Here is a 14,153-nt window from a genome sequence, read left to right on the forward strand (position 1 = left end):
TGTAATGACGAATGCAATACAAAGTGACTAATGTCTAAACTGCCAACTTTGGGGTGAAAATATGTCCCTCAAAGAGAGATCAAGATGCCCACGAACTGTGCCTTAAGAGGCCCAAGGCAACTTAAACTGCATAAGGCAATTCAACAGATACTCAAGTAAATCAAAAAATTTAAGATAAAAGCCTTCAATTCGCTGACCGTGTAGCAATAATGCCACCTGAGGAGGCAGCGGGCGCAGCCGCCTTCTTACCTGGCCTCCCTTCCTAAAACGGCTACCACTAACCCAGTTCTGCAGCTCCCTCTCGCTGCTGCTCGCAAACCCGACTAGAAAAAGCTCTACACGACCCGTTCCCCGCCACCGCCCGGCAGGGCTGCACGCGCCGCGCTGACGCTGCCTCAAGTTGACTGCGCAGGCTCGGCCCACCCCCGCCTCGCGGCCACGCACGTGCACGCGCTGCTCCGCGGAGCCTGCTCGACTCCTCCTCCGGGACGACCGCCAGCCCATCCGTCCGCCCGTCCCTGCATCTGCCGTCGGCAGCCGCACCTCCAGGGGAAGGTAGGAACGGAAGGAAATCTGCTGGGGGTGGGTTGCTGGCTATTCGCTTACGTGGGCTTGGTTTTTTTTTGTTTTTTTTGTTTTTTTTTTTTTTTAATAATACTCCTTTCCGCTCGCTCCTGCCCTGCTCTGTTCGGGCTATGGAGAGAAACCTCTCGGGCAGCTCTTAAATAGAAGAACGGCAGAGTCGCGCGGCTGGTGGTTGCAGGGGCCTGACCCCGTTATATATTTATGTTTATAGAGCAAGCGAGCGAAAGCGAAAGAAACACATATTATGAAAAGTGGCAGGGCTTCAAGCATTGCACCCTCTCTGCCTCTTTCCCTTCTGGCCTCTTATTCCCATTTTGAAGATCGTGTGTGCGCGTAGTGGGGAGTACCTTCCTACCTCACCCCTTGAAGTGAGACAGTTAAGATGAACCGTAATTGTATTTTCGGGCATTTCTGCTATCTCGGCAGAGATAATAATGCTGCTTGTGTTAAGCTGTCATGTCTCTAGTGCTGCGATTTGCGTCAGGGCTGCAAGTGCGCGCGTACACATACACACACGACATTGTCACATAAAATAGCTGGATGTCCAATCGGTTAGACTTGGTGGGGAAAACTGACATGTTGTAGCTGACAAGTTTAAAATAAGGAACATTTGTAATTGGGAGACTATGCCGTGAAATGCACAACTTCGAAAGTGCATGGGTTACTTACCTGTGTGTTAAGAGTATGTCATTGTGTTCCTTTGGTATGAAAATCTGCAGGGTTTCCCCTAAGCTATAATGCTCTTCTCTGTCAGCTAAGATGTTTTTTTTTTTTAAACTTATACTGGGTAACAAAGATAATAACAAAATTGTTCCAATATTTAGAGCTGGTTTATTAAATAGGTCTTCTGGAGGAAAGTGGAGGTCTTCCAAGGCATGGAAGTGGGAGCAGATGGGAGCATAATAAGATGATAGTTGGATAGTGGTAGGAAAAGCCTGAAGAAAATGATTATCACCAACCTTTGCATTATTGCTCAGATGGTATCTGGAAGTGTTCTTAGTAAAACTGATGGAGTTACTGTAACTCATTACGTTCAGCACTGACCACATAATCATATTTGTAATTTTCAATATGTTTCTTGTTCTTCCTAGGACCAGGTCATCTTTAGGGTGATGGGCATCAATCACACACTTTCTCTGTCAGTCTGTCATGGCTTGTGTGACTAGTCCCAGCACAAGTGAGTTCTCTTTCATGGCAGACAGACATGCTCGTCTTGTATTGGCCCAGATCAATAAGATGAGATGTGGACAGCACTTCTGTGATGTGCAGCTCCAGGTTGGTGAGGAAGTATTTAAGGTTCACCGGCTTGTCTTGGCTGCAAGCAGTCCTTACTTTGTAGCTCTGTTTACGGGAGGAATGCAAGAGTCTTCTAAGGATGTTGTGCGGATCTTGGGTGTGGATGCAGACATCTTTCAGATTCTTCTGGACTTTATTTACACAGGTAGACAAACTTCTTATTATGCTTTGTGGAAGTGCTTTAATATCATGTGAGTTTGTGAATCAAATGTCTTGATTCAATCACTACTTACAGTTTTCAGTTTTACCACCAACTATTCATAGATGTCCCGTCCCCTGCTATCCTATCGGAGGGGCTTCTAAGTAAACAGATGAGCATTATCCAATATCACATTGAGTGGATGTAGGTTTTTCTACCCATTTTACACATTACTATTGGCTGTCTCTATGGGAACACAGTGTTAATGATGCAATGTGCAGCTCACTTCTCTGAAAGTAAGTGCTACTTAAATAAGTAGCACTTTCAACCAAATTAGCATAGACAGGTTGAGGCTGTACTGTAAAATTACTGTATTAATTGGTTCTGCCTGGTTTTTTATGTTTGAAAGCACTTCTAAAAGAGAGAAATCAACTAATATATTAGCTGTTAGACTGGGAATTGCATGTTAAAATGTGTTAAAATTTTAATTGCATGTTAAAATGAGGCTGTGTATTTTTGTCCTTTGTGTAATATATTTATCTATTTATATTTTTAACTGTCTTCATATTTAAGTTTTAAACAGAAAGTTAATTTATTCACTTTATTATAGCATTTTTGTGCTTAGATAATTTTTGCATAGTATATTTGCTATTTTATTTGATGCTATTGTATTGTGATGTTGTTGGCCAATTCATGGTTCTTTTTGGAGGAAAAGCAAGATATAAATAAATAGTGATGATGATGACTATGTAACTTTTTTCAACAAAATTATATTAGAAGCTGCTGTGGCTGCAGGGAATACAGAATTTCTACAGCTTCACAGAACATAACAGTTCTTATTCTCATAAATCAAAGGTGAGAGAGTCTGGACATCACCACTTCAGAGTGTGGAGGCTTGCATGTCTGAAGGCTCTTCCATAAACAAATGGTTTCCTATGCATTGACAGGTAGCATGTCAGAGAGAAAGGTTCTAATTTAGCTTTCTCTCTTACATGTTAATTTACAATGTGCAGCAACTGGGGACAAATACAGTGGTACCTCGGCTCACAAACGCCTTGGTTCACGAACAAATCGGGTCATGAACAAAAATTTCATTAAAATGTTGACTTGGGTCGCGAACTCCACATTGGGTGGCGACCAAGATCACAGCCATCTCTGCCCCCCACCCCCAAGTGGGGAGATGGCCATAATCACAGTTGCTTTTGTGCAGGGAAGGCATGCGTGATCACAGCGCACTCCTGCAGGAGAGACGGACACAATCTCGGCCATCTCCCCCGCAGCTGGGCTGTGCTGCACTCATCTTTCCTGCAGCAGCACTCGGGTGGGGGGGGGGGAGATGGCCGCGATCGTGCTGGGGGTGGGGGGGATGGCCGAGGTCGTGCCCATCTCTCCCTCCCCCAGCACGTCGTTTGCGCCTGTCTCTCCCCCCCCACCCCCCAGCACGCCAGGATGACAGACACATGCAGGGATGATAGAAGCTATCTTGGTCACGCTGGGGGGCAGGGAGATGGCTGCGCTTGTGCTCGGGATGTGTGGGGGCGGAGATGGCCATGATTTTTGTTGTTGTCTCCTTGCTTCACATTTTTCTGATTTAAAAAATGGTTACAGAATGGATTAAACTTACATTGAAACTTATGGGGAAATTTAACTTGGCTTACGACCAATTTGGGTCACGACCAGAGTCCTGGAACGGATTAAGTTCATGAGCCAAGGTACCACTGTGCAGAGGAGTCTTCAAATGTATGAGCTCTTATCTACAGTCTGAAGATATAACTCAGACACAAACTTACCACTCAAGTGCAACTTCTGAATATACAAACAGAGTTAGTTAGTGGTATGTTAATTTAACATTTTTTAATTGTTGGTTCCCTGTGGAAAAACTTTTAAACTATGCCATTCTGTCAATGTGGAAAACCCACTTAAATTCTAGTTGTGGCAAAACTGCCCAAGTTTACCATTTCCTAATCAGCTTATTATTTTAATTGCTGTTGGTTTTCCTCCAAGATATTGGTAATGAGACAATCGTGTGTGTGCATGTTCTTCAAGGAACAATCACAGCTTTTATGGGCAAAAAATTCACGATGGTGTTGACAAGGTTTCGTACTAGTTCAAAATCTGTTTCCCTTGTGCACTCAGGCATAGTCAGCATTGGTGAAAGTAATGTCCAGGAGTTGATTGTGGCAGCCGACATGTTCCAGCTCACAGAAGTGGTGGATCTTTGCTGTGAATTTCTAAAGGGACAGATTGATCCTATGAACTGCATTGGACTCTTCCAGTTCTCCGAGCAAATTGCCTGTCATGATCTGCTAGACTTCACAGAGAATTATATCCATGCCCACTTCCTAGACATCCAGAATGGAGAGGAATTCCTAGCCCTGACAAAAGACCAGCTTATTAAGATCCTGCGAAGTGAGGAGCTGAGCATAGAGGATGAGTACCAGGTGTTCACTGCTGCAATGCAATGGATTCTAAAGGATTTGGGTAGAAGGAAAAAATACGTTGTGGAAATACTGGATACAGTTAGATTTCCATTGCTACCCCCACAAAGACTCTTGAAGTACATAGAAGGTAACTGAGTATGTGGTAGCATGTGCATTTTTACTTCTTATACTTTCACTTCACTGTGTGACCCACGTAAGCTCTGTGGATTGATTTTGTCAAGGCTTAGCAGCTATGGACAAAGGTATTCAAGTAGAGGCACATTCTCTTACATTAAAACACTGCCACTTTGGGATCCATGATAATGTTGCAGTGTGCTACAATTTTTAAAATTTTATGTTGGTATTTAACCATTGGGATAAACAAGAAGGCATATATGAGTTTATTAGGGTTTTTTAAAAAATATGGACTACTTTTGTTTTTCAGTAAAGACAAGCTATGAACCCAACTAATCAGTCGATAAAAATGTAATCATGCAAAACATACACCATGGTTTATTTTAGATAAACTCTTACTAAGTATTACAATGTTTTTCTTCCCAAGGTGTTCCTGATTTCAGTCTTCGGGTGGCCCTTCAAACCCTCTTAAAAGAGTACTGTGAAGTGTGCAAATCTCCCAAAGAAAGCAAGGTTAGCAGTTTTCTGCAGGCAGCTAAGGCACGTCCTCGGAGGAAAGCCAGGAAGTACCTCTATGCAGTAGGTAAGGATCCTAGTTAGCATTAAGAGGTCTGCAAAACCTGGACTGTCAGGACCACCTTCTCCAACCTGGTGATCTTTAGTGAAGTGGACAGAAATCACAAGCATCCTGACCATTGGCCCCACTGGCAGGGGCTGAAGTCTAAAATGTCTGGAGGATCACAGGTTGGGGATGGCTGTACTAGGGAAATGCCTGAGAAGCATCTAATTGTTTATACCATTTCTGTTTCCTGCATAGGTGGATATACCCGCTTGCAAGGAGGCCGTTGGAGTGACAGCAGAGCACTTAGCTGTGTGGAGCGTTTTGACACTTTCAGTCAGTACTGGACTACAGTGTCTTCCTTACACCAGGCTCGCAGTGGCTTGGGAGTTGCAGTGGTAGGAGGAATGGTCTATGCTATTGGAGGTAAAGAACTTTTGAACAGGCATCCCTGTACATCCCTTAATGTACTTATGTATATATTTTGTTCTTTTATTTGTTGTTATGACATTTTAATCTCGCCCTATTTCCTCTTGCAAGGAACTCAGAGTGGCCCACATTATCCTCCTCCTCTCAATTTTACCTTCAGAACAACCCTGTGAGGTGGGTAGGTTAGGCTCAATGGCTGAGTGGCCCAAAATCACTCCATGAGCTTCATAGCTAAGTGGGAATAAGAACCTGGGTCTCCAGGATCCTTGTTTGATATGCTAACTACTATACTGCACTGGCTAATTTGCATACATGTATGCAGCCCTTTATAAAACTATGAAACCAGCAGGAACTTTTGCTTAACAAGTTGGTACCTCATATTATTTTCTTCTTTGTACTTGTATTACTGCTAAAAATCCCATTACTTGCTTCCATTCAGTAACAACAGTTTTCTGTGGGTTTTAGGAAACATAGGAAGCTCCCTGGTACTAAGACTATTTGTCCATCTAGCTCAGTATTGTGTACTCTGACTGGGAATAGCTCTCCGGTGTCTCAGGGCAGCAGTCTTTTTCATCACTGCTACCAATTCCTTTTTATGGGAGATGCCATACCTGGGACTGTCTGCGCGCAGAACTCTTTCATTTACCATTTCAAACACTAGTCCCTCCTACAAAGTATTGAACTTCAAAGCAGAACTGTGCTTTGACTCAGCTACTTTTGCAAAGGATGTTGTAAAATTGCTGCCAAAAACAAACTATATTTTGTACATAGTGGTGGTGAGAGTAACACTCAGAATGTTAAGGGTTTATATACATAGTTCTCTCCAGGCTTCTGCAGTTCTGTGATACGGAATTTTTTTTCCAATTCTGTTAATGGCTGAAGTAACCATTCATGAATTACGTCAGTTGGCGTGATATTCAGCAAAAAGATCCATTTTCTGCTTCCAACAAGCTCCTCTTTGGGTGTTGTTATCAGACAATAGGATTACAAAAATGAAAATTGGAGTCAGAATTTTATTCATAGATCACAACGATAGCAGGATTTCAGCTGCAAATTTTCAAGAGTTGGAATTTACTTTTTGCGGTGCTCAGACATTTCTGGCCCAGATTCCTGAGAACACTTGATATGTTCATGTTCTAAATGTTCCTTGAAGCATGCATGCCACAACAAGAAGAAATCAATAATTGTGGCTCTTGTCATCTGGCAATTTTTATGTTCTGTTTTTAATGCCACAGCTGTTTATAACTGATGCACTTAAGCTGCATAAAGCTGAGGGTATGGTCCAAGGGATCACAGAGCCAGAAAAAAGGGTAATCTCCTTGCCCAGAGCCTGTTCTATACACACAGCAATCCTTTCCTGTCCATACTCCAGATTACAGCATGTTTCACACTAAGAACTGAGGCATTACAAAAGATGATGGCAGAGCAAATTGTGCTAGACAAACAAGAAAGGCAGAACACACATACTAAAGCAAATAACTGCTGGAGCTTTATATAAAGGCAGAAGCTGGATTCCAAATGACTTTAGCTTCCTTCCTCTTCCTTTATATTTTTAAAAGCAAGATTCCATCCCGCATCTTTGTAGAGATAATACAGACTGGAAATTAAATTATAATTTGCTCCTATTAGCTATCATCCTGCCATTAATGTGCTCATCACTCAGTTTATTGCCTTCCTTTTTTCCATTAACTCATAAATAATTTCCAGGATACTTTGAATTTTGCACAAATTAAATTATTGCTTATTGCTTATACAGAATAGCATGATGGATTATCTATACTGAAGAACTTGCTTTGGGGAGGTTAGAGTATGGCCACCACAGTATAATACTGAAGTTCTTAGATTTGTGCTGCTATTAAAAATAATTTTTAAGTAGATCTCAGAATCTGTTCTGGAGTCATTTGAAGAGATGGGCCCAAACTCACAGAAGCAAAAAATGCAACTGGCTGTCATGAGTTTGGGATTGTTAGCCCTTGATTTTAGCTCAAGGGTATGATAGACCTAAAACACTACTGCTTCAAAGGTTTAAAGATACTGAGATGCAATCTCAGGTAGCTGGGATTAAGGTCTGCCAATCCTTTATGCTTTCATACCTATCTCTCTCAAAATATTTGGTAGACTTGCCAAACATTAAAATAAGGGTACCTCTTACCAGGACAAAATTAAAAGTTCCTCCTTTGGCAGATTGGGTGGGTTGGCATAAACGGATTCCTCAGAAGGATATGTGGTTGCAGTTTCATATCAGTTGAGGATATTGTTCACATACTCCTAGAATGTTCTATTTATAATGATCTTGGAACTAAATATATTCCTCCGTTGTTAGAATCATTGAAGGAAAGGCCAGCTCTTGTAACTATGTCTAATGCTGACAAATGTGTATCTTTTAGAACATATAAATTTCTTGTTGATGCTTTACAGATGCATACAATAAAATGCAAGGGATATATGGAGAAGTAGTCAACTTTCAAGTATTTATTACTAGAGCTATGACTGTGTATAATGGTGAACTACTAAGATACAATCAATTTTCCTTGCTTATTAAAGCATTAATTGTTCCCCTAGTGTTCTCTCTAATGAAGAATGTGTAAGAGTCCATTTACTGATCATACATTGTGACATGGAGAGGGCGTTAGCTCTGGCAACCTCTAAACTATTTTAAGACACTCAAATTGATGAGCCATTTTTCTGCCATTAGTTGAGAAGTGTGTTGAAGACAAAAAAAAGATACCTAAATTCTCTGTTTTTTCCTCTTCTAAGGTGAAAAAGATTCCATGATTTTTGACTGCACTGAACGCTATGATCCTATTACTAAGCAGTGGGCAACTGTAGCTTCCATGAATCATCCTCGCTGTGGACTAGGAGTTTGTGCCTGTTATGGGACTATCTATGCATTTGGCAAGTCCTTTGACTAATAAATCTACTTTCTTTAAGCTAGAAGCAGTTTGTGTTGGTACACCTGAGAATAGGAATATCACTGGAATATGTATGATGGCAGGAACTTAATAGGTTCTTAAAGTATCTTTTTTCGCAATGGCCAAGCAGAAATGTTTGCCTAAATAAAACAAAAGGACTTAGTTGTGAATTTCCTCACCATTAGCTTGCTCACTGTATGGTTTCTGTTTCCAGAAAGTTTAAAAACTTAAGCTGTTGCAAGCTATGGTTATACAACATAGTGGTTATAGACTTAGGTGCATAAAAATAATGATATCACACATGGCAGAAAAGTAAAAAGGACTACAGCTATAAAAATTGTTTTGGCTACTATTTAGATGCTTAAGGGTGCAATCCTGTATACATTTAGACAAAAAAAAGTGCTACAAAAAGTGCATCCTAAACAAGTTTAGATAAAATAATGTCTTATAACTTCAGGCATTCCCTATCTTCACTGGTTCTTGGTTAATGAAACAATACTTTTGGGGTCCATTAATCTAGAATCCTTCATTCTCCTTGCTTACCTGAGGCAGCCTTTTTAACCCAACTACAGATGTGGTTGCATCAAGGAGATGGTGAGCTCTTTGTGATGCATAGTATTTCTTAACCACATGCTTTCTCTGGTTTCCAGGAGGCTGGGTTGGAGCAGAGATTGGCAGTTCAATTGAACGTTTTGATCCTGAAGAAAACAGTTGGGAAGTGGTGGGCAGCATGGCTGTACCACGCTACAATTTTGGGTGCTGTGAAATGCAAGGTGAGTGGGCTTGTACTGTATATTTAGATAATCGTTACACATTCCTGTTTATGTCACAAATATTATTAAATGCATATTCATCATAGTGACACAGTCCCATTCCACACAGAGATAATTATAATAGCATTGAATACATTATTTGGCCTAAGTATTACCTTGTCCAGGTGCAAAACCTAGTGCTTCTTTGGCAACCATGTACACTGAACCGGCTCAATTTACCCATGGGGGCTTTTGCATTATGTTGGTCACCCATGGGAGCTATGTTTGCATGTTGTCTGCAGGCATCTGGCTTGCCATAGTTATGTCAAGTGGTAGCAAGTATTGTTTAAGGATTAGATGGTCCTGAAATAAAGGATGGACATCATGCAAAAATGGTCCCTACAGGCTCCAAGCATAATGCAACAGCCCCAAAATTAAAGTAAGCCATTGTGGGTGATTGTGTGCCATCTGGACCAGATCCACTTACTTGGGAGTAAGGTACATTTGCCTTGTGGGACTTCCGAGTGGACATGTGTAGGGTGATACTGATATCCATTCAAGAGGTGTGCTGTTAAGGATATTGCGCAGGTTGTGCATGATAATTTTAAATGTTAAGGTAAAAAATACTATGGTACAAAACAACTCTGACTTTGCAGAAAGCAACCTTGGTTTGCAGTCAGTAGTCTATCTAAACCCATTAAACCATTCATATTCTTGGGAATAACTGGCTGTGGGTTGCAGTTAGTACTGCCTGTTTTATTACCAAGTGTATTCAAGTGGCATGAGTTTAATGGAAAATACTTGTTTCCAGGTTTAATTTATGTTGTTGGTGGCATTGGCAATGAAGGAATAGAACTGTGTTCTGCAGAAGAGTATAACCCAATATCTAAGCGCTGGTCTGTACTCCCTGAAATGGGAACCAGAAGGGCATACCTGGGTGTGGCTGCTCTGGATGACTGCATCTATGCTGTTGGAGGATGGAATGAGAATCAAGATGCTCTTCCAACTGTTGAGAAATATTCCTTTGAAGAGGTAGCGTCCCCTTACAAGTTCTGTTCATTTTTAATTATGCTAATCTTTAACAGTTTGCCTAGATAACCATAAATTTCTTTGAATTGGTTATCGAGCATCAAAAGTTTTTTCTCCTCACTGTAGTTCAATCAGCTTGTTACATAAAGCTGTGCACAGTTATACATATTTGAAGTAGTACGCCATTTTGGGATAGATATACTAACTTCCAAACTGAATTGAGTCCAGGAATAATCAGTTCTTCATATTTCCAGAAGCTAGCTGGGCAGAGAGCTAATTGGCTGACTCTGTTTCTCCATCTGGCTGAATCAGTGGCCCTAGTGGCAGTCATGTGGCCTCCCCACCCCCCATCTACCCTTAACCAGACCATAAGTTTAAGAAAAGGAAAATGGTTTTGAAACAAAGAGCAAAATAATTCTTGTGCTGATCACCCTATGGGGCATGGGTAGGGGTGGAACAGAAGAATTAGAAACTGCCAAAGCAGTGTGTAGCATGACATGGGTAGAATGACTAACTATTGATGCTGAAATCGAAACTATATATATGTAGCAGTAGAGGAACTTAAGATGAGAGAAGCTGGGCTCCCCAACAGAAAACCTCTGAGAAAGATAATGTAGCCAAGATTACTACCTTCATTGCCCATCTTCTATATCTGATGAAGCACATTGATAACTACAAAATTCCATGTCATTAAAGAGTGTTGCAGCCCTTTTATCTTCTTGCTGCTACAGCCCAACATTGTTCTTGAAGTTGTGAACTTGGTAGCTGCAAAAGTATCAATTATTAATGTGGGCTGAAACACATTAAAATGTGTTAAGGATTAGCTTGAGAAACATACTTGCAATGTTTTATTTATAAAGGATCTCTTATTGGTGGTGGTGGTTGCTATTATTATTATTTTACATTTATAACTCACATTTCTTCTTCTTGCAAAAGAGCTCAAGGCAGCTTATAAGATTCTCCTCCTCTACATTTTACCTTCTCACAACCTGGTGAAGTACATTAGGCTAGGCATATGTGACTGACCTAAAGTCATCCATTGTGCTCCATGGAGGAGTGGGGACTAGAACCCAAATCTCTGGAGTCCTAGTCTGACACTCTAACCACTGTTCCCCACTGGTGCATGGGAAATAACTTACAAGGCAATTTCCTATTTAGGTTTTTCTTGGGATTTCCACTAACAGGAATTATTTTGAAAATCACTGCTCTTTTTAAGTTTAGAACAGAAGAATGAGCCTGCAGGGAACAATCTTGCTACCAAATGCTGCAACATGAGAGCAGCAGCTGTCTTTTTCAGTCCAGTAGCCTTTGTAATGGCTGTTGGTGAGCTACATAAATGTTCCTCTTCAATAGGGATGTGGAACCTCTGACCCATGAAGCCTCCATGCCCACCCAAAGAAGGAATCCCCACTGCTACCTCCATTCAGATTGTAGATATGAGCAGGAAGATGGACCAGACTACTCAGGAGACACCAGCTGCTCTTCCTCACACCATCTGATTGCTTCCATGCATTTCCTGAAGCCAGGGGCATGGTTAACACTGAAATGAGTAGCTTCTTTCCCCAGGAGCATTCAGATTCTTTCACCATTTGCTTGAACCCAAGGAAACAGTGCTGAAAAGACTGGCTGCCCCTCCCAGTACTTGCCAAAGTCCCTTTTTCCTTCCTGGGAGAGGTATGGAACTCTGTTCTTCTCCCAAGACAGAGAAAGGCAAAATAGGTGGGGTGGTAGGACATAAGCATGCTCCTGAAATCTTCTCCCCTGTGGAATGCCTGGTGGGGAAATTCGTCCCTACCCAATATTCTGCACCCCTGCACTACAGTCAGCTTCACTTCTTGGGGGGCAGGGCTTCAGGATGGTGCTAGAGCCCCAGATTGAGTCGGGGTCAATCTGTCATAAAGTGGAGCATGGTAGACTTTCTAGCAAGACTGCACAGTTCTATTTATTGTATAATGTATTTAGGTAGCTTTGATCTATGAACATTAAACTGGAAACCGAGTTACAAAGAGATCCCCTGCTTGGAGGAAGAAGGCAGAGTAGCAATTTCCCCCAATTTCTCCTTCCGCATGTGGAGTACAGTACTAGTTCACATGGGTGTGGATGGTTCCCCCAACCCTTCAGAGCAGATTTTTCAGGTGCTTAGGAGACTGCAGGGCAAATTGAAGAAAAATTGAACTTTACCAATAAAAAAACAAGTTAATTCAGTATGGCCTTTCCTTATTGCATAGAAAATGTATTTTAATACTTGTTTTAATCATTAGGAGAAATGGGTGGAAGTTGCTTCAATGAAGGCCCCAAGAGCCGGAGTATGCGTTGTTGCTGTGAATGGCCTCCTTTATGCCACAGGAGGCAGAACTGCTAGCTATGATTCAGCTGCCCCAGTAACTTCAGATTCTGTGGAGGTTTATAACCCACATACGGATACATGGACTGAAATTGCAAACATGATCACCAGTCGTTGTGAAGGTGGCATAGCAGTGCTCTGAAGAATGCAGTACTTGTACAAAATTTGGAGTGTGAATTAAGTGACTGAGAGATGTTGAGGTTTTTGGTAACTCCCAAGAAAGAGTGGCTACAATTAGAATACACTTCCAAAACACATGCAACTGTTCACTGCACTATATCTTTGTGAAGCACATGACTTTTGACACATGGGAAATCTGTCATCAGCTAGGGCAGGGGTGGGGAACCTTTTGCCCCAGATATTGATCAGGGATGATAGGAGTTACAGTCTATCCACATCCAGAAGACTGTAGATTCCTCACTTCTGTGCTTGAAGATAACTGGAATGAGTTTAGGCTTACTTGCTTTGAAACTGAGAATTTAACCTAGTTATTGTAACATTTTAAGGTGAGTGCAAAGTAGCCAAATTCTCATGAAAATCCATAAAGCTATTTATTTAAGAACAGGTTTCTGCTTATCATTGCATAAATTATTTTGCTTAGAAAGTGGCAACAAAATGACAATGCAGTTATTGCTTAGCAATATCTGTGGGAATTTTATTTAATTGCCAAAAACTTTTAGAATATAAGACTGTGTCTTTAATTCAATTACTTTCCATACATCCACAGAATAAGGGTAGCTTACATCTCACAGCTCGTTACTTCCTCTTCAGCAATCTTTACAATTCTTTCATGGAAAGGAAATCAAAATATTGTATGACTTGTAAAACACAACTACCTTCATCATTCCATTGACTTTGAAAGGATCCACTTCACATAGTGTGCTTTCATGTTGAAATGAGACATCTGTTCAATTAAAAGTATGTTCTATAGTAAATACTAGAAATTAGCTTGACAGCATGGGAGCAGTAGTAACTTAAGATCCTGGATTCCGCTGTACCACCTAAAATGCCTCTTCAGTCTGCAGACTGAATTGCTTCTATGTCTATTTATGATGGTGGATTGTTAAGATGATACGGGCATGGAGTAGTAAGAATTGACACACAACTTAGGTAGAGAAGGCTAATGTCTTGATTTTGAGCCTCCAGATACATGTGAATATTCCCATACAAGTTTCCCCATGCTTTTAAAGCCACATTCCACTGTTGTCCAAAAGATTAATTCTAATGCACACTTTAACTTGGAAGTGAACTTTACTAGTTTAAATGGAATTTGTTTCAAATGAAGTTCATTCAGACTCTCAGAAACACTTTGCTGAAGACTATTTCATGGTCAGGTTCTATTTTAAAAAAATAGGAAAAAACAAATACCTCTTTGTCTTATGTGTTCGGAACAGCTGAAATACAGTATATCTTATTGGAATGTGTTCTTTCACTTACATTTTTCCCTGTTACAAGTCCAACACAACGTGAAGCCTAGTGTGGTACACATGCTCCCTAGATTAAAAGAATTTCCTGACAGTTTGAAAGTGAATGCAATAAATATTTCTACTCCC

General features: G+C 41.0%; 1 protein-coding gene across 5 annotated transcripts; it reads left to right on the forward strand.

The window, feature by feature from the left end:
* The first annotated feature begins 468 nt into the window (after positions 1-468).
* On the forward strand, positions 469-13,164 carry LOC123029113 (intracisternal A particle-promoted polypeptide). Of its 5 annotated transcripts, XM_044441734.1 has the most exons (10): positions 891-953; positions 1,677-2,026; positions 4,157-4,588; positions 5,003-5,158; positions 5,393-5,560; positions 8,321-8,458; positions 9,126-9,248; positions 10,039-10,259; positions 12,518-12,764; positions 12,804-13,164. In XM_044441734.1, exons 2-9 carry the CDS (start codon positions 1,735-1,737, stop codon positions 12,740-12,742), a joined length of 1,755 nt encoding a protein of 584 aa, XP_044297669.1. In that variant the 5' UTR covers positions 891-953; positions 1,677-1,734; the 3' UTR covers positions 12,743-12,764; positions 12,804-13,164. The 5 variants fall into 5 exon arrangements, with proteins under 5 accessions (XP_044297660.1, XP_044297669.1, XP_044297652.1 ...); XM_044441725.1 differs by lacking the exon at positions 891-953 and adding an exon at positions 469-555 and having other exon boundaries at positions 12,518-13,164; XM_044441717.1 differs by having other exon boundaries at positions 12,518-13,164.
* The last annotated feature ends 989 nt before the right edge of the window (positions 13,165-14,153 follow it).

The sequence above is a fragment of the Varanus komodoensis genome, unplaced genomic scaffold (assembly GCF_004798865.1).
Source record: "Varanus komodoensis strain SLA01 unplaced genomic scaffold, ASM479886v1 scaffold1, whole genome shotgun sequence".
Classification (NCBI taxonomy): Eukaryota; Metazoa; Chordata; class Lepidosauria; order Squamata; family Varanidae; genus Varanus; species Varanus komodoensis.